This window comes from Rhinolophus ferrumequinum, chromosome 12, assembly GCF_004115265.2.
Source record: "Rhinolophus ferrumequinum isolate MPI-CBG mRhiFer1 chromosome 12, mRhiFer1_v1.p, whole genome shotgun sequence".
NCBI classification, from domain to species: domain Eukaryota; kingdom Metazoa; phylum Chordata; class Mammalia; order Chiroptera; family Rhinolophidae; genus Rhinolophus; species Rhinolophus ferrumequinum.
This window is the reverse complement of record NC_046295.1, coordinates 68,028,652-68,052,655: the sequence shown is the minus strand read 5'-3', so window position 1 is coordinate 68,052,655 and position 24,004 is coordinate 68,028,652. Positions and strand designations below refer to the sequence as shown.

General features: G+C 45.3%; 1 protein-coding gene across 5 annotated transcripts in view; it reads left to right on the top strand.

Annotated features, from left to right (window-relative positions):
* The window catches only part of ASTN2 (astrotactin 2), an 836,425-nt gene that overhangs the window by 490,643 nt on the left and 321,778 nt on the right, over positions 1-24,004 (top strand). For all 5 annotated transcript variants that reach the window (XM_033122811.1, XM_033122810.1, XM_033122808.1 and 2 more), the window contains one exon: positions 3,078-3,228. In XM_033122811.1, coding sequence (XP_032978702.1) covers positions 3,078-3,228 — 151 coding nt within the window. The remainder of the gene's footprint in view (positions 1-3,077; positions 3,229-24,004) is intronic.

Below are 24,004 nucleotides of genomic sequence, written 5' to 3'. Positions count from 1 at the left end.
GATTCCTCGAATCCCACAAGGGATGGTGGGCAGTGACCCCTGCAACTAAGATTGAACACAGTACCTTGAGCTGAGCGGCTGCTGAGCTCCCAGATGGCTCAGTTGGTTGGAGCGCATCCTCTCAACCACAAGGTTGCCAGTTCGATTCCTCGACTCCCTCAAGGGATGGTGGACTCTGTTCCCTGCAACTAAGTTGAACACGGCACCTTGAGCTGAGCTGCCGCTGGGCTCCCGGATGGCTCAGTTGGTTCGAGTGCGTCCTCTCAACCACAAGGTTGCTGGTTCAACTCCCGCAAAGGATGGTGGGCTGTGCCCCCTGCAACTAGAAATGGCAACTGGACCTGGCGCTGAGCTGTGCCCTCCACAACTAAGACCGAAAGGACAAGAACTTGAAGCTGAACAGCACCCTCCACAACTAAGATTGAAAGGACAACAACTTGACTTGGAAAAAAGGCCTGGAAGTACACACTGTTCCCCAATAAAGTCCTGTTCCCCTTCCCCAATAAAATCTTTAAAAAAAGAAAAAGTGACAAGTCTGCCAAGGGCATCAGTTCAGGAACTGCTAATTCTCTCCCCCCATCCACCTGTCACCCTGACCTCACTCTATACAAAGTTAGGAAGTGAGGAATAATCTGGCAGCTCTTCCAGCATCTTCTCCTTTCTCCTATACTATAGCCCGCGGCGTAGAGGATTCATAATAGGAACCCAGAGGTGGTGGTGAGCAGGGAGTGTCCTGTTTGAGTGACTCTTGGTAAAACTACTGATTGGTAGAGACTGCACCCCTGCCTTCTGGAGTTCCATTACATTTTAAAAAACATTATATGTTACAACTTCTTACTAGGCCTTGTGCTGGGGGGCTAAAGAAGGATGAGTGAATCTTGAGCCTTTCACTCTCCAAGTTTACAGTCTCTCTGGGAAACTATCTAGCGGATGATTAAGATCAGCAAGATAATAGATTTAAACAATGTACTCAAAGGGCAAAAGAATTAATTCTGGTTAGAAGAAATAGAGAAAGTTTCACAAAGGAGGTCATAGTAAGCTCTGTGGAGGTAAGGACTCTGTCCAATGCCATCCTCAGTACCTAGAACAGTGCCTGGTACACAATAAGTCAGTGCAATAAATGAATGAATGAATGAATGAATGAATGAATGAATGAATGAATGAACGAATGAATGAATTTGAACAGTTTTGAAGGAGTCTTTGGAATTTGACAGGGAGAAAAGTTAGAGATGAGCATTCAAGACAGAGCAGCATGATTAAGGATTCAGAGAGGTGAAGGTACGCAGTGCAGCCAGATCCCCTCTTGAGGGCGGAGCCACCTATCCCCGAGATCATGGCTGATGGCCCACAGCTGTGTCCCTTACTGGGCATTGCCTTCAGTGACAGGGAATGGCCTCACCTGAGGATACCCCCTTCCAGATGGCAGCCCTTGGCCAATGACTAGCTGACTTGGTAATGCAAAGGCCCGGATCCCTTGCCTCCCCGAGGGACTTCTCTAAAGGACCATCCCAACTGGCCCAGAGCTCCCCTCAGGACCAGCTGACACTTCAGATCTACATGACATCAGCCACACTGTAGGTCAGACTCTCCCTTGCCCCATCCTGCCTTGCTCACTTCCCCCAGTGTCTCCTAAGGGGGCTTCTTGACAACCTGTCTATATGCAACCCTCTGTTTCAGAGTCTGTTTTCAGGAAACCTGGCCAAAGATTGTGAGTTTAGAGAATGAGAAGAGGCCCGTGGGTAGCAGACAGAGAATATGAGGATAAGGTAAAGGGAGCTGGACAGGTCAGCAGGGACCAGATTACAAAGGACCTTGAAAGCCAAGGAAAGTAATTTAGATTGTCTTCTATAAGTAACGGCAAGCTATTGATCAGTGGGACATCTAATTAGAGCTGAAATTTAACAAGTTCACTGGCAAGTCAGCATGAAAGATGGGACAGAAGGCCATGAGACTAGAGACGAGAAATAAGCTGGGAGACTAAACCTGGAGCCTGGGCAGGGAAAGAATGAGAGAAATGAAGGGTGGTCCAGAGACATCACCAGTAGTGCACGTTGGCCTCTTCTTGCGACGTGTTCACATGCAGGCAGCTCCCCTCTTTCACAATTCTGGATTCCACGAGTCACATATCACAGAAGAATACGGTGCCTCTTCTCACTGCCTGTGGTGCCCCTGCAATATCTCCTCTAACTGTAGGCATCTTAGATGCTCCAGGGCTAGCATGTTCCTTTTATGAACCTTTCTCCAGAAAACAGCATCCAGAAACTTCCGTTTGTATCTCTCACCTAATAGAATTTTGGAAGATCCATTAATTAGGATATCTAGTCCAATTTTATCTCTTGGGAACCTCATTTGGGAGGAATCATTCATTTGCCTAGAATATCATGACCTTCCCAACAGCTGTCGTTACCAGTTCTGATGGTGTGACTTGTATACAATATTTAGGACACTAGGATCAGGCAGTCCTGTGTTTGTGTTGTGGCTCTTTATAAGCTGTATAATTTAGGGTAAGTCACACACGGTTCATAGTTTCAATGTATAGCCACAACATCAGAATAATAGGAATATGCCCATTTTGAGGAGTTGCAATGGGAAGGAAGGTCTGGAATCTGTAGAAACATACATAACACAAGCCAAGAGTTGGGGAGTGGAAAGAGCTTTCTTTTTTTAGATGGAGCTTGGCACCAACTTCCGTTCTGTCGCATTCCAAGCTGGGTATCCTTCAGCAAGACATTTCACCTTTCTGAGCCACGGTTCCCTTATTGGTAAAATGAAATCTGATGCCTACCTTCCACAATTATGAAGATTAATGAAGCAAAGCGTACAAAGTTCCAAGTACAGTCTTATTCATCACAAGTAGACAAATATCGTGCCATATGATGATAAACCTATTGGATTTTTTTCTTTTTGTTGTTATTTTCTCCTTAAATGGCCAAGAAATGTTTCTGTGTCATTTTCTTGATTCTAAATATAATAAATGATGATATCAAATGTAATGAATGCACATTTAATTTCTTTTTTTTTTTTTTTAATCTAATGATGCAGATGTCTCGGGTTTAACCATCCTCTTTTTCTCCAAGGGAAGAAGCGATGCTGTCGACATACTTTGAAACCATCAATGACCTACTCTCCTCCTTTGGGCCAGTTCGTGACTGCTCTCGGAACAATGGGGGCTGCACTCGCAACTTCAAGTGCGTGTCCGATCGCCAGGTGGACTCCTCGGGATGTGTGGTAAGTGCCCGTTGACTTATGAACATGGTGCTGGCCCAAGGTGCACAGGCTACTTGCTGGAGGCCTCTCCCTGTGAGGGATAACTGGTCAGGGAGGAGACACTACTCGTCACTCCTCCCTCTGCCGCCTTCGCAGCCCAGGCTGCCATGGTTTCCTCATCTGTAAAGTGGGGCAATTAAATCCATTTTGTAGAATCATTGAAAGAATGAAAGAAGATATTAGAACTTTAGTCCCCAATATACAATAGGTCCTGCAGAGTCCCTGGCTTCAGGAAGCTTGCCACTCCTTTGGGAATGGGGTAAGGCATGGCATGTCTTATCTCTCATAACACAACGGGGGGACATGTCAGTGCCACGTCCAGAAGAGACAGTTTCAGCGGAGACCGAAGGCTTCCTGGGGAAGTTGGTGTTGTTGGAACTGGTTTCCAAAGACAGGTCATTTACATCAGGAAAAGAGCGAGATGTGTGGTGGGAGGATGGCCAACTTGTTTGCAGGGCGCTTTAGTATCTAATGTGGGATGAGGACACATGAGAGGATCTTTGTTTTCTGCAGAAGAGGGTGTCACACTGGGTGATTTGTTTTATAGGAATGACCTAGGGTACTTGTTTAAAATGCAGGATCCAGGAGTCCACATCACGAATTTGGTTTCTATAGAGGGTGTTAGGTCCCAGGAACCTGAGTATGTTTACATGTGGGGAGGTGGGGGTATGTCTTGGAAGCAGACTTGGGAACCATCGCCCTACAGGCTAAACTCTTCAGCCTGGCATTCAGTGCCCTTCTTGATTTGGTCCCTTTCCAACCTCTCCATAAAACTAGTTCATGTGACACTAGAGCCACGTGGAGCTAGTCAGAGGGAGTTCTCTGAACATGCTTGCTGTTGGATGCCTCGGAGCATTTGCTCATTTGCTCATGCTGTTCTTTTACCTAAAGTGAATTGCTCCCCCAGCCCCTGTAGCAAACAAGCGGACCTCTTTCCAGATTCATCTCCTTTATGAAGCCATTCCCATCCTCCACGTGGAGAGGTGACCGTGGTCTTCCAGGGATCATTGCTGTTTTCTGTACCTACGTCGATCATATCACCTGTGATCATTTGTAGCACAGGATGACTTTTCCCAAGTTTCTCTCACTCGGTTAGCTGAGGGAGAACCCATGGAATTAGTTGATTCAGCTCAGCACCCCAATGGTACCCATCTCAGTAAATAAGGGAGAAAGAAGAGAGGAAGGGAAGGAGGGGTGGGACCAGGGATGGGAATTCCTGCTCTGGACTAGGCTCCTGGGCAGAATAAGCTGTCAGCTCTTAAGGTGCCAACACGGCAGCTGGGGAATAGACAACGGCCAGGAGACCAGTACAAAGAAGCTTCTAGAGAATGAGGTAATGCAATGAAACTGTATTTTAGACTCAAAGATCCACAGATCTTCAGAAGTGGGTGGGCAATTGGATATTTTACTGATGAGCATTCTTAGGATTGAAAGTGACAGAAACTCAATTCAAACTAGTTTAGGCAAAAAGAGGAAATATATTGGCTGAAATGGAAGTCCAATGACAATAGGACTGAGGGGCTCAAACAATGTCACTCTTCTCTCAGCTCTGCTTTCCTCAGCACCGTGCCGTTCTCTGGCCACTACACCCCCTCCACTCAGTGAGTCCTGCAAAGCAAGAGCATGTCTTTCCTAGTTCCTCCAGCTAAAGTCACAGGATTCCATCTTATTGGGCCAACTTGGTTCTCATGCCAAACCCTGTACCCATCACTGTGGGCAGGGAGCAGGGCAGGACTTATCCCAGAATCAATTATTCCTGAGGCTTGGGCAAGTGGTAGCAGCCTGAAATGTATGGTAGTGAGTTGGGGGGAAGGACAAGTAGGATTCTCGCAACAGAAAGGGGTGCGGTGGATGCTAGGCCGGTGTGCATCAGCAGGTATCTACTTCACAGGATTGCAGCCCAACTGCTCATTTGCACACTGGAAAAGTGAGGCCCAGTGAGGGAGAGGAGTCGCCCAAGTCCGTGAGCTAGGCATTGGACAAACACCTCCAGAGGATGTCCCAAATCATTGGTGTTGTCTACAAAACATGAGGCTGATATTTGTGCAAGAATGAAGTTGTCTGTCTCTTTTCCCTTTATCAGTTCTCTTTCCTGAACTAATTAAGCTCCTTTTCCTTGAGGACTGATGTCCTAGAAGAATGAAACCTCTGAATGTTGAGGAGTGTGTGTGTGTGTGTGTGTGTGTGTGTGTGTGTCCGTGCACAGGAATTGTCTCCTTTTCCTCTCATTAATGTAAACTGGGAAAACGCAGAGAGAGAGAGAGAGAGAGAGAGAGAGAGAGAGAGAGAGAGAGAGAGAGAACACATTTGGTCCCTGGAGGTTAAGAGAAAATTCAATAATCTGATATGGCTGTCAGAGACCTTCCTCTAGATTAAGGATCTCATGCTAAAGCTGCAACTTCAGGGCTTGATGGATGTATGGCAAGCTCTTTTCCATGAGGTCAGCATAGACAGGTAAATACCAGCTTTTACTCTGAAATGTAAAATCCCTCTCATTTCTCTGCAGGCTGTCATGCCTGCCAAGAGAAACTTTTTATCATAAATTCCATCTGGCTAATAATAATAAAACAATAATACCACCTTATATTTTAGAACACTTTTGGAGTTTTCAAGGCACATCTATATCCAATAACTCATCTTCACATCAAACCTGGACAGCAAGTTCCCTCACCAGTGTGGGAAGCTGACTGAGTTTCTAAGGTTTCACCACAAGGTGGCAGGATGGAGGCCCAAGAACATGTCTTCAATGTCAATGGTAGTGCCAGAGCCCTTTGGGATGCTTTCCTGAGGTGCCTACAGGAGATGGCAGCCAGGAACCTTAGAAAGAAGGTTGGCCTGAGTGAATTGGGCTTTTAAGTCCTGACTTGCTTATTGGAGACCTTTTGAATCCACGTTGTCTTCATTAGCGGCAATTTCTTAATCTTTCAAAAGGAAAGCACTTACCCTTGAACTCATAGATTTTCTTAAAAAAATAATATATATATATATATATATATATATATATATATATATATGTATGTATGTATATATGTGTGTGTGTGTGTGTGTGTGTGTATAAAAGAATATAACTGTAAGTGTGATTTGGGATTTTCAAAGTACTATTTATGTGTGAGATGGTGAAACCACAATTACTGATGTTTTTATGTGGTGAGGTCACAAAAATTCAGAAGCACAGCATATTCTATTTTCTTAAATATTTAAGAGAATTTCATTTCTGTTCTGTTCCATTCGTTGGTAGTGGAAACTTAATTCTAGACAGTTTAGGTTTCTTGCCTCCCACCTCTTCCTGACTGTCTAAGTTCAAGGAGGCTGGCGCATGCCTGCGGCCTGGGGGTAAGGGGATGATGTGTGTGGGACCATCACCTATCCGTTCTAGTACCTGCTGTCTCACCTGGCTCTTGTCCATCACTCTTTGTATTTCTGGCATATGCCGGGACCTCCCTGTTCTCATATGATTTGCAGGGATGGTCTCCATTCTGGCATCTGCGGCCGTGTTCTCTCCATCCCTATCACAAGGTCATTTGGGTCCAGCTGGCTCTGTCCATCAGACAGCTTTTTCTTCCTACTGAGGTCATGAAGAATGTCCAACAGCTGTTCTCCACCAACCTGAGATCATAAGGATCTGAGGGGAGCTGGCTGAAGCCCTATTGATCGAGACAGGCCACGAAGGCAGGCAGAGGTGACTGCTTTCATGCCAGGGGAGAGCACGTGGCCACACTTGCCACCCACCAGATGCTATCTGGCAAGTCAGGCACAGACCCCCTTTGCCTTCAGCTCCTTCAAACCCACCTGATTTTTATAGCTTTTATGCTCTTCTTAGTCTGGTGGGAATAGAGCACAGGATCTGTTTTAAGGACATCCACCAGCATTTGCAAGATCATCTTGTTTGACTTCCAACATTCCTCTCTTCCCTCTGGCGCCTCCAGAAAAGGAGTGCAGCCCTGCCCACACCTTGATTTTAATCCAGTGAGACTTTTAACCTATAGAAATGTAGAATAATAAATGTGTTGTTTTAAACCACAACTGTGTGGTAATTTGTTACAACAGCAATAGAAAACTAATGCAGGGTGAATGGCAATATGGAAAGGAAGGGTGATCCAGGAGATAGTATATAAAGAATTATCCTGTTATTTGGATTTTCAGTTATTTCTAGGGAGACACTCACCTCCTGACCAGGGATAGAAGGAAGTGAAAATGAAGGAAGCATCAAAAAAGGGAGGGAGATGTGTGTTCCCTTTCAGCGTGCTAAAGAATAAAAAATTGTTATCTATTTGAAATGGTATAAATATAGCAAACATAATTATGTGAACAAGGCAGTTTGAAAAGTAAGTTATGTTTCTATTATCCTGTGTGGCTGTATAAACACTGCAAAATTTTAATCAAGATAGAGGACAAAACGAAAGAAAAGTATAAGCACTTAATCATGATATTGTTTTGAGGACGCTTCCAAGTCACTGCTGCCCCCTGAAGCATTTCGCTCAAGTTATTCCTTTGTGTTACCCTAGTTTCTCCCCAGCTCAGGAAGGGGTCCTCGGATGGACCCAACCCCCATACAATCAAGGGATTGGATTCTATCCTTCTCAATCCCTTTTGAAATGTCAATTCATAGTTCACCTTCACTGTTCTAATTATCTGTTATTGCATGCCAAAAGTCCGGGGTTTTGCTCACAATTTCGTGAGTCAGGAATATAGGAAGGGCTCACCTGAGCAATCTGCCTCTGATCCAGGACAGGTTGGGTGTCTGGAGGTGGAGGATTCGGTTCCAAGAGAGCCCTGTCCCTTACCTGGCCGGTGCTGGGGGTGGAAGGGCCCGGAGTTGATCCTGCCTCTCCTGGACTGCAACTGGGGCTGGCGACTAGAGCACGTGCCCGGCGGCTCTCCGTTTGGCTTGGGCACCTCACACCGTGGAGGCTGGATCTGCAAAGGAAACATCCCAAGATCAAGTGTCCCAAAAGCCGAGGCAGAAGCTGCAGGGCTTCTTAGCACCTAGCCTCAAAAGTCCCGGAACATCATTTCTACCACAGTCTATTGGTCAAACAGGTCATTAAGGCCGACTCAAATTCAAGAGAAGGGAACTGGACTTTTCCTGTCTGTAAGAAAAGTAGCCAAGAATGTGCAGCCATCTTTAATCTACCCATGAACCCACAGACCAGGGCTGCCACAGCAGGAAGGAAACCTGGAGATCTAACCAGGGCAGCACCTCTGCCATTATCTCGACAGAAAAATAACGGCCTTGAAAGATACAGGAATCACTCAAGTTCATGTAAGGAAGCAGTGGTAGAATCAAGATTTGATCCCAAGACTCCTTCTTCCCGGTTTCACCTTCCTCCGGTTACGGCCTTGTAGCATCAGCTTTGCCCCTGTAGCAGTCCAAAGATTTATGTAGCCACCCTCCTGTATCCAGCACTATGAATGGAACAGGAAATACAAAAACAAGAGTCCCACCTGGTTTTATAAGCTAGTTCACGAGATAAGATGCACTGAGCAGGCTGCAGTTGTGATCGTGAACAAATCACATTGTATTTCTGCACAAGAATATCTAACGGGGACGATGTGAGTACGGGGGGAAGGGAGGAGGTGATGGGAAAGACCTGACGCCCACCAAGTGCCTACTGTGTGCCGGTTCACTTACGTTCATAGCAGTAAATGCTTGTAACTATCTATTCTCCTAGGTGGGTATCATTATATCCATTTTACGGAAGAGAAAAAAGCCAGTAATATAAGAGCAGTCATCTGTACGGGGACCGTGCCAGGCATGATTCTAAGTGCATTGCCTATTTTAACCAATTTAATTCTCACAGTCATTCTATGAGCTAGGTTTTATGACTGTCTCCACTTTACATGGGAGAAAAATGAAACTGTCTGGTCGACAACGAGAAAATGTGAAGAAGCACAAGACAGTTAGGATGGAAGGGGGAACCCGGGTTTGCATGTTCTGTGGATTCCAGGGAATGATGTTACCCTTTGGGAGGTGTGTCTAGTGTCAGTTCCAGCCCAGCCTCGGGATTCCAGACCCTTCCCACTCTGCTCCACCACCTACAAATCACCCAGCCACATTCTCACCTCCTCTTCTCCCGTTTTTCACTTTATCCGTTTCGCCTAAAATGCCATCTGGCCCTTAGATATTAGGAAGGACCATAGGAGCCCTGATTGCCCAGAGATGCTGAAAGACGACAACAGCAGCAGCAAATTGTGTCTTTAAAAAAGTCAAGATGAATTTTTGTTTATTGTAGGTCAGGCACCTCTTGGCACCACTCAGCAGGCGGCAAAAACTGCAATGTGGGTTCAGTTAAGTACAGAGAGGCTGCTTCTCTTCGATGCTTCTTTTTCCCCTCCCCCTTTAATGACTCAATTGTACTGTATTTAAAGGAAACAAAACTCAAGAGGGATGGGGAAGACATGCAAGGAGAGTCAGCAGAGCGAGGGAAATTGCTTTGGAGCACAGTCCAGGCACAGCTGACCGGGGGAAGTGCAACCTGTCGGCCCGCATCCCACCCTCCTGGATGGGTGGAGCAGGGCTGAGCCTCTGTGTGTGTCTGGCTCCTGGGAAATGGTTCTTCCTCCCCAGAAACTGACCCTGGGGGCTTAGTCCGTCCTAGCAGGTCAGCAACAGGAGGTGTGATGGATTCACAGTATAACCATATTTTGCCAGAGTCCAAAATAGGAGGCATGATGCTGGCTCCATTGTTCTTCTAAAAACACCCTTAGAAATATGCGACATTGGGAGGCAAAACATTTTTAGGGAAACTCAGAAACTCTTGGGCCGGGAAACAGAATTTAAAGGGTGGAACGTCTATGTCGTATCCTCATCAAAATGCCCTCTTGATCAGACAGGTCCACAGACAGAGAACTCTCTAAATGTCCCTCCATCACTGAGACTAGTACTGATGTTTTCACTGAGAGCACTAGTTGATGCTATTGGTAAGCAAATTAATGCTATCAGTAGTTCTGGTACTTGTATTATTGATGGAGATACACAGAGTTTGCAAGTGCTGCTTATGTGCCAGACCCTGGGATAAATGCTTGAAAGGCAGCACTGCATTGACTCCTCACAGCTACTTTATGAGACAGGCACTGTTGTTGCTCCTAGTTTGTCAATGAGGAAACACATGAAAAAACCATAAGAAACTTGCTCAAGTCCAACCAGCCAGGTGAAGACAGGGCAGGTATTCAAAGCCATCTGTCTGATTCCAAAGCCCATGCTTGTAACTCATCATATGGCAATTTCCCGAGGCGAAGAATAGTTCCCTAGGGATTAAATGAAGGTCCCCAGTGTCTGGGAGCATAAAGGTGGGGTCCAGGCTCCTTCAAGGTCCAGGATTCCTTCTTCCTCCTCTGAATCCAAGAATCTGGAGGAAGATAAAAGAGAATGAATAGTGGAAAAGGGAGTGGGGAATGGTAGGAAAAGAAGGAAATTGGAGCCGTACCGTTGACTCAGTAGGGGCACAGAAGGGTCGGACTTTGCCGGGTGAAGAGGAAGGGAGCTGACCCTCCACTGGGAGGGTCTGTATTTGCATCTTTCCTTTGTGAACTTCTAATAGAGACTTCCTGCCTTCCAGGTGGGGGGCGGAAGGAGAGGTAGGGGGTTTCCAAGATTATAATGTGTGGCATTCTTATAAAGCCTAGGTGCCCTTTTGTGACATGACATATTCATTCTTCCTGTGACATTTGAAGCCTTCTTTATTTTTCCCCCTCATTTTATTTCTTTGGGACCCACATTTACTAATGGTATTTCCAGTAAGCTGGTTTATTGTGTGGAAGCCATTATCTGTTCAGGTTAGGGAGCGGCCCCCACCCTTCCAACGTGATGAGTTTTATGGTTTGATTCCTGAAAGAATGGCCTCGAGGAAAGGAGCTGTAGTCCTGGTCCTACCGCCTGTTGGCTGCTAGCCCAGAATATATCTCTTCAGGGAAGGTGTCTGTCGTTTGTATACTGTGTACCCTGGAACCTGGAGAAGTTTGGAACCAATGTGGGAGGGGCCAATGAATTGCTAAAGTCCCTTTCAATTCCTGAAATCTATGACTTCATGAATGGGCCTTCTCAAAGGGCAGAGGTTCTAATATTGGGAGGGCCTGGGGGCAGAAAAAGCAGGATGGTGCTAACTCATTGGTTGGTGCAAAAATAGATGTAAAGGGGGGGGAAATCTCTCCCTTTTGTAAGCATCTCCGGAGTGATCATTTATATTCTGTTTCATGCCCCTGCCTCAATCACCTTTTCAGCTTTGGAAAGTTGTCCATCTGAGAGACTGTGTTCCCTCCCACCATCACCTCCACCTCCAGGAGTCAGAGTACCATTTAAGAGCATTATTTTTTGACATCAGAGAAACCCAGGCCAAAAACTCCTTTGTCATTCACTAGCTGGGTGGTCTTGGGACAAATCCCTGAAGGCCTCTGAGTCTCAGGTTCCTGTTGAGTAAAATGGGGGTAATAATTCCTCACAAAGCTGCTGCTAGGACTAACTGAGATAATGCATACAGGGTAGGCCGGCACCTGGCCTAAGTAAGCATGAAGCGCGGTAGCTCTTGTCATCATCTGATATTTCACGCAGGGATCATGATGATGGTGGTGGTAGCAACAAAAGCTAAAGTTGCCTGAGTGCTCCTTACGTTCCAAAGCCTCTGAGATGGGTCTTATTATTATCTGTTGTCTTACAGATGGGAAAACTGAGGAAAAGAGAACTTAAGTAGCTCACTCAGCTTTCACATAGCTCCTAAGTTCTAGAGTGGGGAATGTTCGCCAAACAGCCCGAAGCCAGAACCCTCAGCCTCAACCAGGGCAAATTCTCCGTAAGCATCATCGGCAGGGGTCGCCTAACATTCCACAGAGGGGAATGTACCATTGTTCACTTGGCCTGACTGATGGGCAGTTGGAGTGTTTCCAGCTTTAGTCTGTTCTACACAAAGTGGGCCTGAGTATCTTAAGACACAAAGCTCCTTCTGTGCTTTGAGTTATTTCTTTAGAATAGATCTCCAGAAGTCGGTAAAGACAGTTTTCAAATTGTGTTCCATAAATTTGGGGGAAAAACGTGGGATGGAACTTCTGTTAAAAAGAGCAACACTGCTTCTGGTTTCCCAGACTATCCCCGTTTCGGGGTGCTGGTGTTCTTTCAGGATGCAGTGCCAGGGCAGCCGGGGGTGTTTGGCCAAATGGGTCGTCGGGCAGAGGACTGATAAAAGTAGTGCTGTAGAGAGTTGAGCCTGGTAACGTGTGCAAGATGCATGTGGGAGAGGGTCCAGACGCAGAACCAGAGTGCAGAGAAGAATGCATCAGGCTGTGGGGCTGTCATCTCCTTGGTGATGCCAGAGGGTAGAGGCAGTGACTGCAAAGTTCTTAGTGATGTGTTGAGTGCCCGTGAGGAAAAAACCCATAGCTGTTGGGATGCTGCCAATTAGACACTTTTTCTTAGCTCTGAAAGGAAAACCTGGAATAATTGTATTCATCTTGGTTAGAATTGAATGTTTGCTTTTATACGGTATTTTCACTATCCAGTCTTCAGTCTTTTTTTTCCTTAGTTCCCCCCACCCCATTGTTCAGTGGCTCATGCCCATTGTAAAATAAAATGAAACAAATTCAAACACTGCTGAAATGTATACAGAAAGCTCACCACTGCCACCAAAGTCCTCTTTCTCTACTACTCACTCACATTAGAGAGAACTCTGCCACACTTTGGTCTTTGTATCTATCTTCCTATACATTTTCTCCTTCTACATGTGCAAATACACATAAATGAGAATTTATATGTGTAAGTTGAAAAATGGAAACATAAAAAACATGCAGCTGTGTTTTGGAGGGGGGTGGCGGGGGGCAACTTTCTATGTCAGAACTCCGTGTCTTTAGACATGCTTTTCAAAGAACATTTCCCTGTTTTTCTTTTTAAGACAACTGGCTCCCTAACTTCATCTTAACGATATGTAAAAAATAAAGATGAGCAAATTGAGTCCAAAAGTATAAGAGCTTGGCTTGAGCCCAGGTGTCCTACATTCCCACCTAGGACTCTCTTTTCCATACAGTGCAGCATCCTTCTTTTATCTTTTATCATGGGTCTTGATGATACATGGATGACAACTGATGTATATCATCATGAGCAATTCGAAAATGTATTCTCTTCCTTGTATTGTCCAGCTTCTCATGGACGCTGCCTTAATAATCTTCACTCATCAGCCCAGATATTCTTGGAGACCATAGAAGTTGCCTGGGGTGGGAAACAGTTGGGGGCACGGGAAAAAGAATAACTGGGCTCCCACCAGCAGCCACAATCTTGGAAACTTTAGCCTTGAGGTAGCAAACAATAAAAAGGTTTCATAAAATACTCGGTAGGCTTTCTCCTCACTAAGAAGATAGTACCTGGACAGAGTTATATATTTCCCTAGGGAGGATGGCTAGATCATTAGAATTGTGCTCGAGTGGAAAGAGCAGACTTGGCTGTGATACAGAGTTAGCTTCAAATCCCATCCCTGTCACTGGGAAGCTGTGTGTCTTTGGGCAAATATCTTAATGTCTCTGAGCCTCTGTTATCTAGTCCGTAAACTGGGAATGATCCCTGCACCTTGTGATGGTGTTGGCTGAGCCCAGTGCGTATATCTGGGTACCAGCTGGACCCAGTTCTATAACCTCCCTTCCCAGGCCAGTTCCTGTCAGATAGGGAGGAGCTTGGTGACTCAGGAAACATGAGATCCTGTTCTGGCTTTCATTGATCTTGAAGAATTTTCCTCACCATCCATGATTTTAGGAGCCCATTGTCAGGAGGATGAGACAGACCTAAGTAATAAGATGACTCAGTTTTCAACACGTGCTGCTTATTGTGCATCCTTAGCTAAGCCCCTTATGTTTTCTATGAGCTCAGAGAGTTGAACTTGATTGTTTCTGGGGCTCCTTTCTTCCCTTCAACAGCCCATAAATCAAAGCTGTGCTTGAGTTCCTGCAGGGAAGACTCTGAGGCTCAGCCTATAGGCAGCCAGTAGGACTCTCACACCCTATTTCTTTCCCTAGAGAGTTGTTCTTTCATGCAAAACCTTAGGGACACAGGTTTCTCACATGGTGGAATTTCAAGCAGGAGTGTTGTAACCAACCACCAAGATTTTGTTGTTGCCTTGTTTAGATAATGAGGCATTTGAACTAAACACTGATTTGTCTCCATTAGAAAATTATAATACGTACATAGAAAAATGTTTAGAATAGAGAGAGAAGAATGAAGGCAAACATCACCCATAGTTATACCACCTCCAAGAACTACCACTGACATTTTGATACTTCCTTTTAGTAGGTTTTCTACATAATCCGTATTCAGCAATATAGAAAACTGTGTGAAACATTGCATACGGTTTCGTCAGTAGTAATTGAGCAATGCGCATCTAACGATCACCCAAGTCAAGAATCAGAATATCGCCTGCATTTCAGAAGCCCTTCCCCCAACACACCCACAGTGCCTCAGTTTCCTGTTTAGCTCCTCCTTCCCCTATAGAAGTAGCCACAACCCTGACTTTTATGTTAATCACATCCCCTCCCTTTTCTTTATAGTTTTCCCACTTTCGTACACATGGAACTTTTTTTTTTTATTGTTGATGGTGGGTTCTCTGTACATCTCACTAAGCTAGGAAAACTAATCTGTATTGGTGGAAGCAAAAATTGGGTATCTGCTGGTCCACATTTTTATTTTATTTCATTTTTCAAATTTTTAGCTGCATTCAGAATACAAGCCTAAGTAGCTACTACGTGCTGGACGCTCTGGGAAGCTCCAGAGTTACAGCCATGCACTGGGACCTGGCCAGTAGACAGCTCACAGCCCGTTTACGGAGCCAAAAAGCATGCTTCGCCGTGAATCACACGTGGCTGCCTCCTCTCAGCAGATGCACAGGATAAACTTTCTCCATCCTATTGCTTCCCTCTGGTGTAGACTCCAGCCTAAGCCACTGCTTCCCATCCTTCGAATCTTTGGCGCCCAAACGAGTGTACTATTTTTTTTTTTCCCCAGCTGGTCCAAACCTTGCAGTCTTTTTCTAAGACATATTTTAAAATGTTACATCCTGAGTTCATTCTGGGTGAGAGGAAAACCTTTTAGGCAGGGGGTGGGGATAGCGAGAGAAAGAGAACAAATGTCTCTTGTACTGCTGTTAAGTGTAACTTGGGATCTTGAAATCTGTACAGCACCCAAACCAAATGGTATCGCCGTCCCCATTCTGTGAGTGTGAAGGAAAGCGGTGCAGCCAGTGTCACTCAGCATCGGATCAGAACCCAAATCTGAGGGACTCCAGTAATTTTAATGAAATGTTGAGAGCAGGAAGGGCGGGGGCGGGGAGGGATGGCTTCCTGGAGCACAGGTCCCTGTGGTACTCATGGATGACACTGAACAATGATGTGCCAATGTCCTGTGCACAACAGCACACAGGGTTGCCTGGAGAGTCCAGTGGGATGGGTGCACGTATCCCAGCATCTGGCTGATATTTGGACTCAGTACATAGCAGTTAGAGGACAGTGTCAGACAGGCTGATGGGAAGGCCTTGAAAATAAAGACTCAAAGCTCGCTGTCCTGGGGCTGGATGGTTAGTGCTTTGCTGTGCGGGGCAGGGAAGTGAGGATGTCAGAGGCGGTGCTTGTGAGTGCCCTCTGCCCACCTCTATTCCCAAAACAGTGGACTTGGGGAACCTCAGGGTCCAATGTATATGGCATCTGTCTCCATTCAGGGGTAGACTTTTTTTCTTCTTCTTTTTCTTTCTCTTAAATTGCTCTCTGTGACAAAAAATAAAATATGCAAAGCGCCCCAAATTACACTCAGCATACGCTGAATAAATATATACCCACAGAAGCATATGTTCAGTGGTAACTGTTCCATGCTTTTCAAAGCCAACCAGCTTATAAAATCAATTCCCATGCAGAGTCCAGGGGATCAATGAGAAGGTGTAGCATGAGAACGCGGCCTCAAGCTGCAAATTGAGTTTTAGTTACAAAGGATGGGGATGAGAAACCAGCCAGTGAAACCCAGCAGGTGTGGAAAAGTCCACATCAAGAGAAGAGTGGTTCCTATGCCATCAGGCTGTGTTTAATATTATGAGTTAATCTTCATAACATTTTTAGAACAGTGCCTGGCACACGCCAAGCACTCGTGTTAGCTATTATTGTTATTAATGAGCTGCACAAAGGCTATTTCTTATCATCACCTGATAGTCATTGAATACCCATTCTGCAGGACTCCTGGCAGATTTGCTTGGGAAAGTGTTCCCTGGCCTCGCGTCTCTCAGCCTTCAGTGCTTATTTGTGATGTATTGAAAAATGTCAAGGACGTTAAGAATGTGCATACTCCTTTTTTCTTCCCATGCCCACCCCCTTTGGAATGCGTATATGCTCCTTAGGGGCTGGGGCTAAGGCTTCAGAAACTTGGTGACCTGGAGGACAGTAGGCTTTGAAAAAGCAATTGCTGAACTGAAGACCCGCTCCATGCAAGGCCCTGGGGAGCTCCAGACAGTTGCAAAAAGCTTGCCACCTCCCACCAGAAGGATGGCCAGCCCTCTGAAGAGGTTCTGAGAGTGAGCTACAAGCAATATTCTCAGGCTGCTCTCACTAACGCAACCCCTCTGAATGGTCCCCCAGCTCAGGTGACACTCACTACCAGAACCTACCACCTGACCTCCCTTGGAATTTCTGTCAGCCTCTTGCAGAGAACCATAGGATGTGCAAGCCCTAAGGCCCTTGGAGACCAGCTGTCACCCTTCTCATTCAACAGATGAGAAGACGGAGGGCTAGAAAAGGGACGTGCCCAAAGCAGGGATTGCAGTCTGTGTCTCTTAATGCCCAGGAGTCCTCTAATGGGAAAGAGAAGTGACCATATACTGGGGGTGCCAAAAAATGTATACAAGTGGACACTTTGGTCAGCATTGCTCAAGCAGTAGTTTGCCATCATCAGAAGTGTCTGGACGCTGATGGTAACCGCTTTGAGCACCTCCTGTAATTGCAGAAGTCAAATGTGACTTGTATGCATCTTTTGTTATCGGTATATACTGGGTATTACAATTTTAATACAGTTTTCCTTTCTTAAAATGTGTATACATTTTTTGGCACCCTCTGTATTCTAATAGCTAGTCATGATCAACGTGTGTGTGAGAAAACCCAGCCATGCATTTCAGCACTCTTCTTGAGCATAAGCCGTCTTGAGCCATGACTTACTTCCCTCTCCGGGTTTACCCAATTTCTCCAGTTGGTCTAGATTCTCCTGGAAGTCAGAGACCGCCACACCTTCTACGTCTTTGTCTCTTCACAGGGAAGAAGCAGGGTGGTAGGGTGGACAGAACATAGGTTTGGAGTCAGAGATGCCTCGAAAGCTGGGATGACGTGGGAAAGGCACTTCTGGCCTCGAAGCCTGTTTCCTCTTCTGCAAAATGAGGCTAATAAAACAGCAAGCTCGTAGAATGGTGGGCCTTCCGAAGTAAATCAGGAAGGTGACTCGTTCAGTGTTTGACCCACAGTAGGTACTCAGAGCATTTGCATTTCCTTTCTCGCATCTTCAGTACGTGCTTGTTGAATGCTGCACAGATGGCTGGCGTGTGGGGATAATGGCTTGTTGGTATTTCACTGGGACTCAAGCCAGAACTAAGTGATGCAGGCATTTTATTACATTCCAAAAATATGCACCAAATATTGAGTGGTAATAATCGCAATAACTAAACTTTTGTAACAATGGACAGTTTACCATGTACCAGGCATGAGGCTAGGAACATTGTCAGATATCCAAGGTGTTGTGTGTTTGTTTTCCCATAGCAGTTCTACTGAGCTGCTTAGGCTCCTTTGACATTGAGACAATTGAGGCTCGGGGGTTAACGAAGTGACTGGCTAACATTAACGCAGCTAGTGAGGGACAAAGCCAGGTCACATTCAAGCCCAGGCCTGCCTGACCCCAAGAGCCACACCAGATGTTTCCCTCTGTTGTGCTGGGCACTGGGATGGCGCTGAAGAGAAGAAGCTGTGTGTGTTACACTCTCTTCAAATAGCCCAGAGACTCATGGGAAGACAGACTATGAACCAGAAACCATCCCGCCTAGCAGAGCGAAGTTTGTGCTAGAAGTTTGTGCTAGAGTCATTAACAAGGGAGAAAAGGAAAAAATGATTCTTGCAGACTCTGGGCATCAAACAGAAGTAGCTACTTCCACACAAGGACTCTTTGCCCTGTCCATGATGGCACTGAGTGTTCCCAGCAACCCCAGGAGGCAATTACTTATTTTCAAGTCCCTTTTAAAATGGGGAAACCAAGATCAGAAGGGTGTGGTGACTTGTCCCATGTCACACAGCTAAGAAGTCGCAGTGTCTGGTTTAGACTTCATTCCTTGCTGTCTCCTCAGCACCCCTCTGCTTCTAGATGCCAAGAAAGGCTCCCCAGAGGGGGCTGTTTGAGTTGTAACTTATAGGATACACAGGAATATTTTGGAAGAGGAGGGCAGGCCTGGCTCTGGGTAGAGCATGGACAGAGGTGCCGAGGTTGGCCCCGCACAGAACAGGGGTTGCTGGGTGTTTGCCTGAGTGATTTCCAGACCGAAGTGGAGGGACAGTTGAGGCAGGGTGGTTTGGGCTGTGTGCCGGGGAGCTCCCCCGGGGGCTGGGGACAGGCTCTGCCTTCTCCCCCTGAGCTCTGAGCGCCGCCTGGTGGGCCCTGCAGCTGCAGTCCTCCATTACCCAGGACTGTTGGTCCCTATGATCCTTTTTTTGCACGTCTACTCTCCTTCCCTCCATGTCAGCCTCACAGCCCAGTGCAAACGGAGCGGCAGCTGAATTGGCGTGAGTTGATTAAAACTCCTAGTAATAATGGGCCCTTGACTGGTCCGGTTGTCTAAATCAATGTCGGCGGTAACAGACAGGCGAGGTGGCCTTGTTGACAGATTGAGGCTGAGGAGAGAGAGGGGCGGGGGACTCGGGACTGGCAGGGCCTTCCCTCCTCACCCCGTCAAAGACGTACACCAGGCCTCCTGGGACACGGAGAACCAGGCCAACGCAGTCTCTAATTAAAGGGATGGTTCCTACCGAAGGACTCAGAAGCTCTCACTGAGCTTGTGTGATCTTCAGTAACCTTGCCTGCAAAACGAGTGTGTCTTAGAGGAGCCTCTGAGTTTCGTTGTGGGGATTCAAAGAGATAGCATATGGGGAAATGTCCAGAACATGGTAGGTACTCAAGAAATATCCATTTCATTCCCTCCCTTGCTTCCTTTCCTTCTTTTTCTTCCCAGGATGCTATGTCTGATCTGTATATCCAAGAATGTACTGCCAGCCACCTCTCTGAGTCCCCACATTACTTACCATAGTCACCTTCCCACAAGGTTTTCAGAATCCTGTGTAGCCCTAGCCAATCTGAACCACTTGTGGCATCACAGACAGGGCACCTCCATGTGGATCAAGGGAAACGAGACTTCATTTGCAATCAGGGAACATTTAACAGTGGGTGCAGTGTGCCTCTCCCTTGCTGTGTGACCTCAGGCAAGTCACTTGGCCTCTCTGGGCTTTAGTTTCTTCATCTGCAAAGTGAGCAGGGTGATACTGGTCCTAACGCAGCATGGTTGGGCACAGAGCAAAAGCCGGCTGTGGCAGTATTCCTCCGACCCTCAGCATGTATGGGAGCCCCTCCCAATGCTCCTGAATGTACTTCCTATTTGGGGGAATGTAACAAGGTATCCACAAGTGCAGTTAGTCATTTGTGAGCACCTGCCATTGTGGCAGGGATGTGTCAGGTTGGCAACCTGGTGGCGTTCTCTCACGGGCCCAGGAAGGTAGGGGTTCCACTCTCCAGTGTAGAGATGTGGAAAGTGAGGCTCAGAGAAGCAAGAGCACACAGGAGGGAAGTAGGCAGACTTCCCTCACAGTTATGGGGTCCCGTGTGGCTTACAGTGTGCCTGGGTCTTTCATTCACGGATCATCTCGCTATTGTCGCATCATCTCAGTTCATCTCGACCATGATTTTAGGAGGCAGTATTGTTCTTCGGAAGTAGTGCTGACATTCCACTTGCACTGGTGATGAGAGAGCCATCCAGTGATTGCTGAGCTCTTGGAGGAAGCCCGGCTTTGCCCACAGGCCGTCAGAGTTACAGGCTCCTTGTGATTTGTTAGAGCATGCTCATTCGAGTCAAAGGAAATTCTCCATCTTCTTCTGCAAGACAGTAGAGCTACTTCTCCCCCTTTTCACAATTCCTAGTTGCTCTGACGAATACCCAGCAGCTCAGAGCTAAAAGACTTCTCCAATGTCCTGTTGTGCAGGTCCTTCCTTTTGTAGTAGAGGAAACAGACTCAGAGATTGGGGTGTGCCTGCCTGAAGCCACCCAGCCCGTTAACGATGAGGCCAGGCGGAACTGGAACTCAGCTCTCTGGAGAGCCACTCAGGTGCTTCGACTGAGGGTTTGCTAGGATCTGACTTCCTAGCCCCACCATCCATTGGCCTGCCACACCCACTTTGAGGATAGTTTTGTAATTACCACAGTCTTCCAGATGGAGAAACAGGTTCAGAGAAGCCACGTGACTAGCTGAAGGTGACAACCAGTAAGACACTGGGCCTGGGTCCAAGGCTGGCACTGTGTCCATCACCCCACCCTGCTCCTCAGGCCGAATTCAGGTCTCCCAGAGTCAGACAGGAGTTCAGGGCTTTTCTTCCTGTACCATCAGGAAATCCCCCCAGGCTTGTTTACTATATGAGTCACTCAGGCCCCAGGAAAAATTATTCTATTTTGTCAGTTGGTTGTTTTTCTTTCTTCAAGAACAGCTGGCCCATCTTCTAGACCTGGGGGTGGGGTGGCAGCGCAGCTCAGTACAAATTTTGTACTCGGAGCAATTTGCATTCCATAATTAATGAACATTAAAATGCATAATTACAAACAGAAACAAATGGCTTGGTACTGATGAAAAGTTGGGCTGGGAAGGAGGGAGAGTAGGCACAGGGGAAGGAGTAGGAGGTTGGTGGGAGCAGGGCAAGGCCAGCCTATGGTAGAAACAGCTGGGAAAGCCCCCGGGCCCCTCCTCACTCAGATCTTCAAGGCCTTAACTCTCAGGGGTCCAGGCCCAGGGTCTCCCTGTTGGCCCTCGTCTGAGGTGGAGCAGAATGTGGATGGTGAATCTCTGGAGCCCAGGTGACCTGGGTTGGATCCCAGCTCTCTTGCCTACTTACTGTAAAATCTTGGGGCAAAAGAGAAGCCCTCCAAGGAGCGGGGTATTATCAGAGGGACCTACTCCTTTCTTATGCCCACTGCTCGTCCCACAGAGCCTGCCTCCCAAGGCTCTTTTATGAGCTCTGAGCCAGTGCTTACAGGTAATTGAATTCACCAACTTCAGTAATCTCTTTAAAGTAGCAAATAAAATCACTTTACTCCTCTGCCAACAACCCTCCAGTGCCTTCCGGTTGTACTTAGAATAAACTCAAAATGCCTTCTCCTGGCTGAAGTCGGGCGTGGGGTGGGGTGAGCAACTTTTTTTGAAAAAGGACCATGTAGTAAATACTGTTGGCATTGCAAGTCACATGCAGTCTTTTTATTATTTGTTTGTCTGACATTCTTCCTTTCAAAAAAACCTCAAAACTTTAAAAATATAAGAAAGCCGTTTTAGCTCTAGGGCTTTATAAAAACAGGCTGTGGGAGAGGAGAGGTCTTTTCTCTATTCCTCTCACTAAATACAACTGAAAACCCTGTAGGTTACATATAAAATATAAGACTGAAAAGTGGAGAGAAGAAGGCAGACAGATGAGCTAGGGATCTGAGGACTCAAAGAAAGATATGGTGGTCACTACCTTGGGTTTTCTGTTTTTCCCATATGTCCCACCCCGAACCCCACCCCCACCCCAAAAGAAAAAGGAAAAAAAACATTCCAAAGCCTGCACTTTTCAGCCAAAAGTCAGAAAATGTTTATACAATACCCATTCTACTCCAGCCAAACATCACAGAAAAACCTTGCCCCTTCCTCACTCATGCCAACAAAGGCCAAGTAAGAGCTACCGTGTTTCCCCAAAAATAAGACCTAGCCAGACAATCAGCTCTAATGCGTTTTTTTTTCAGCAAAAATTAATGTAAGACCCGGTATTATATTATATTATATTATATTATATTATACCCAGTCTTACAGTAAAATAAGACCGGGTCTTATATTAATTTTTCTCCAAAAGACGCATTAGAGCTGATGGTCCAGCTAGGTCTTATTTTCAGGAAAACATGATATATATATATATATATATACACACACACACACACTGTATATATATATATATACACTATATGTAATATATAGTATATATAATGTATATATTATACAATATATAACATATATAATATATATTATATAACATATTATATTTTATATATATATATATATACCGGGGGTGCCAAAAAATGTACACACTTTAAGAGATGTTATCTATGTGTTACTTTTTGAAGTTGAATTGAATTATCGTAGCAATGTGTAGTATGACGTTCCCTCAAAAGATAGTGTTAATCAAATGAATGCTAGCGTCATTCATTGTGTTACAATTTTAATACAGTGTTTTCCTTTATTACAATGTGTATACATTTTTGGGGGCATATATATGTATATATATCAACCTTACCTCCCTAGCATCCCTTTATAACATAATTTTCTTAAATAGTCCTCTAAATACATTTACAACCACATCAGACATGGCAATCATTTTTGCTTTAATCATCAAACATAATGTAGAAAACTAAGGAGGAAAAGAAAGGTCTATTGCATTCACACATTTTTGCTAACTACGTTCTTTCTTCCCTCCCAATGTTCCAAGATTCTTTCTTTTACCATTTCCTGTTTGGAAAACTTTTGCTAGTCTTTCTTTTTTCTTTCTTCCTTTCTTCCTTTCTTTCCTTCCTTCCTTCTTTCCTTCCTTCCCTTCCTTCCTTCCTTCCTTCCTTCCTTCCTTCCTTCCTTCCTTCCTTCCTTCCTTCCTTTTCTTTCTCTTGTTCTTCTTCTTCTTCTTTTTTTTTTTTAGTAAGTCTGCAGTTGACAAATTCTCTTAGTTTTCTTTCATATGACAATGTCTTGATTTTTTTCTTCATTTCTAAAAGATATTTCATTGGACATAGGATTCTGAGTTGACAGGTTTTTTTATTCAACACTTGAAAAATGGTGTGCCACTTTCTTCTGGCTTCCATGACTTCCCATGATAATTCTGCAGTCATTCAGACTGTGTTTCTCCTATACATAAGATGTCATTTGTCTCTGTTTGCTTTCAAAAAATATTTTTTTTTCTTGAAAAACTGAGAATAGTTTCAGAAATTTTACTATAATGTGTTGGTGTATAATTTCTTTGTGTTTATCCTGGTTGGGGTATACTCAGCTTTTTGAATGTGTATGTTTATGCATTTTGCCAAATTTGAGAAGTTTTTAGCCATTGTTTCTCTGAGTATTTTTAGATTCCCACTCTCTTTCTACTCTCCTTTTGGTACTCCAATGACATAAATGTTAGATATTATTTTACAGTTCCACATGATCTTGAAACTGTATCCTTTTTTTTTCAGTCTATTTTCTCTTAATGCTCAGAGTGGGTAATTTCTATTGTTCTCTCTTTAAGTTCACTGATTATTTCCTCTGTCCTTTCTATCTCCTATTGAGGCAATACACTGTGTTTCTTTAAAAATTTTCCATTACTGTCTTTTTCAGTTCTGTAATTTCCATTTGCTTTTCCTTTATATCTTCTACTTCTTTGCTGAGACTACGTACGTCACTTCAACTGATGAAATGATGACACCTGTAGGCTGTGATAAGGTATGCATTCTTA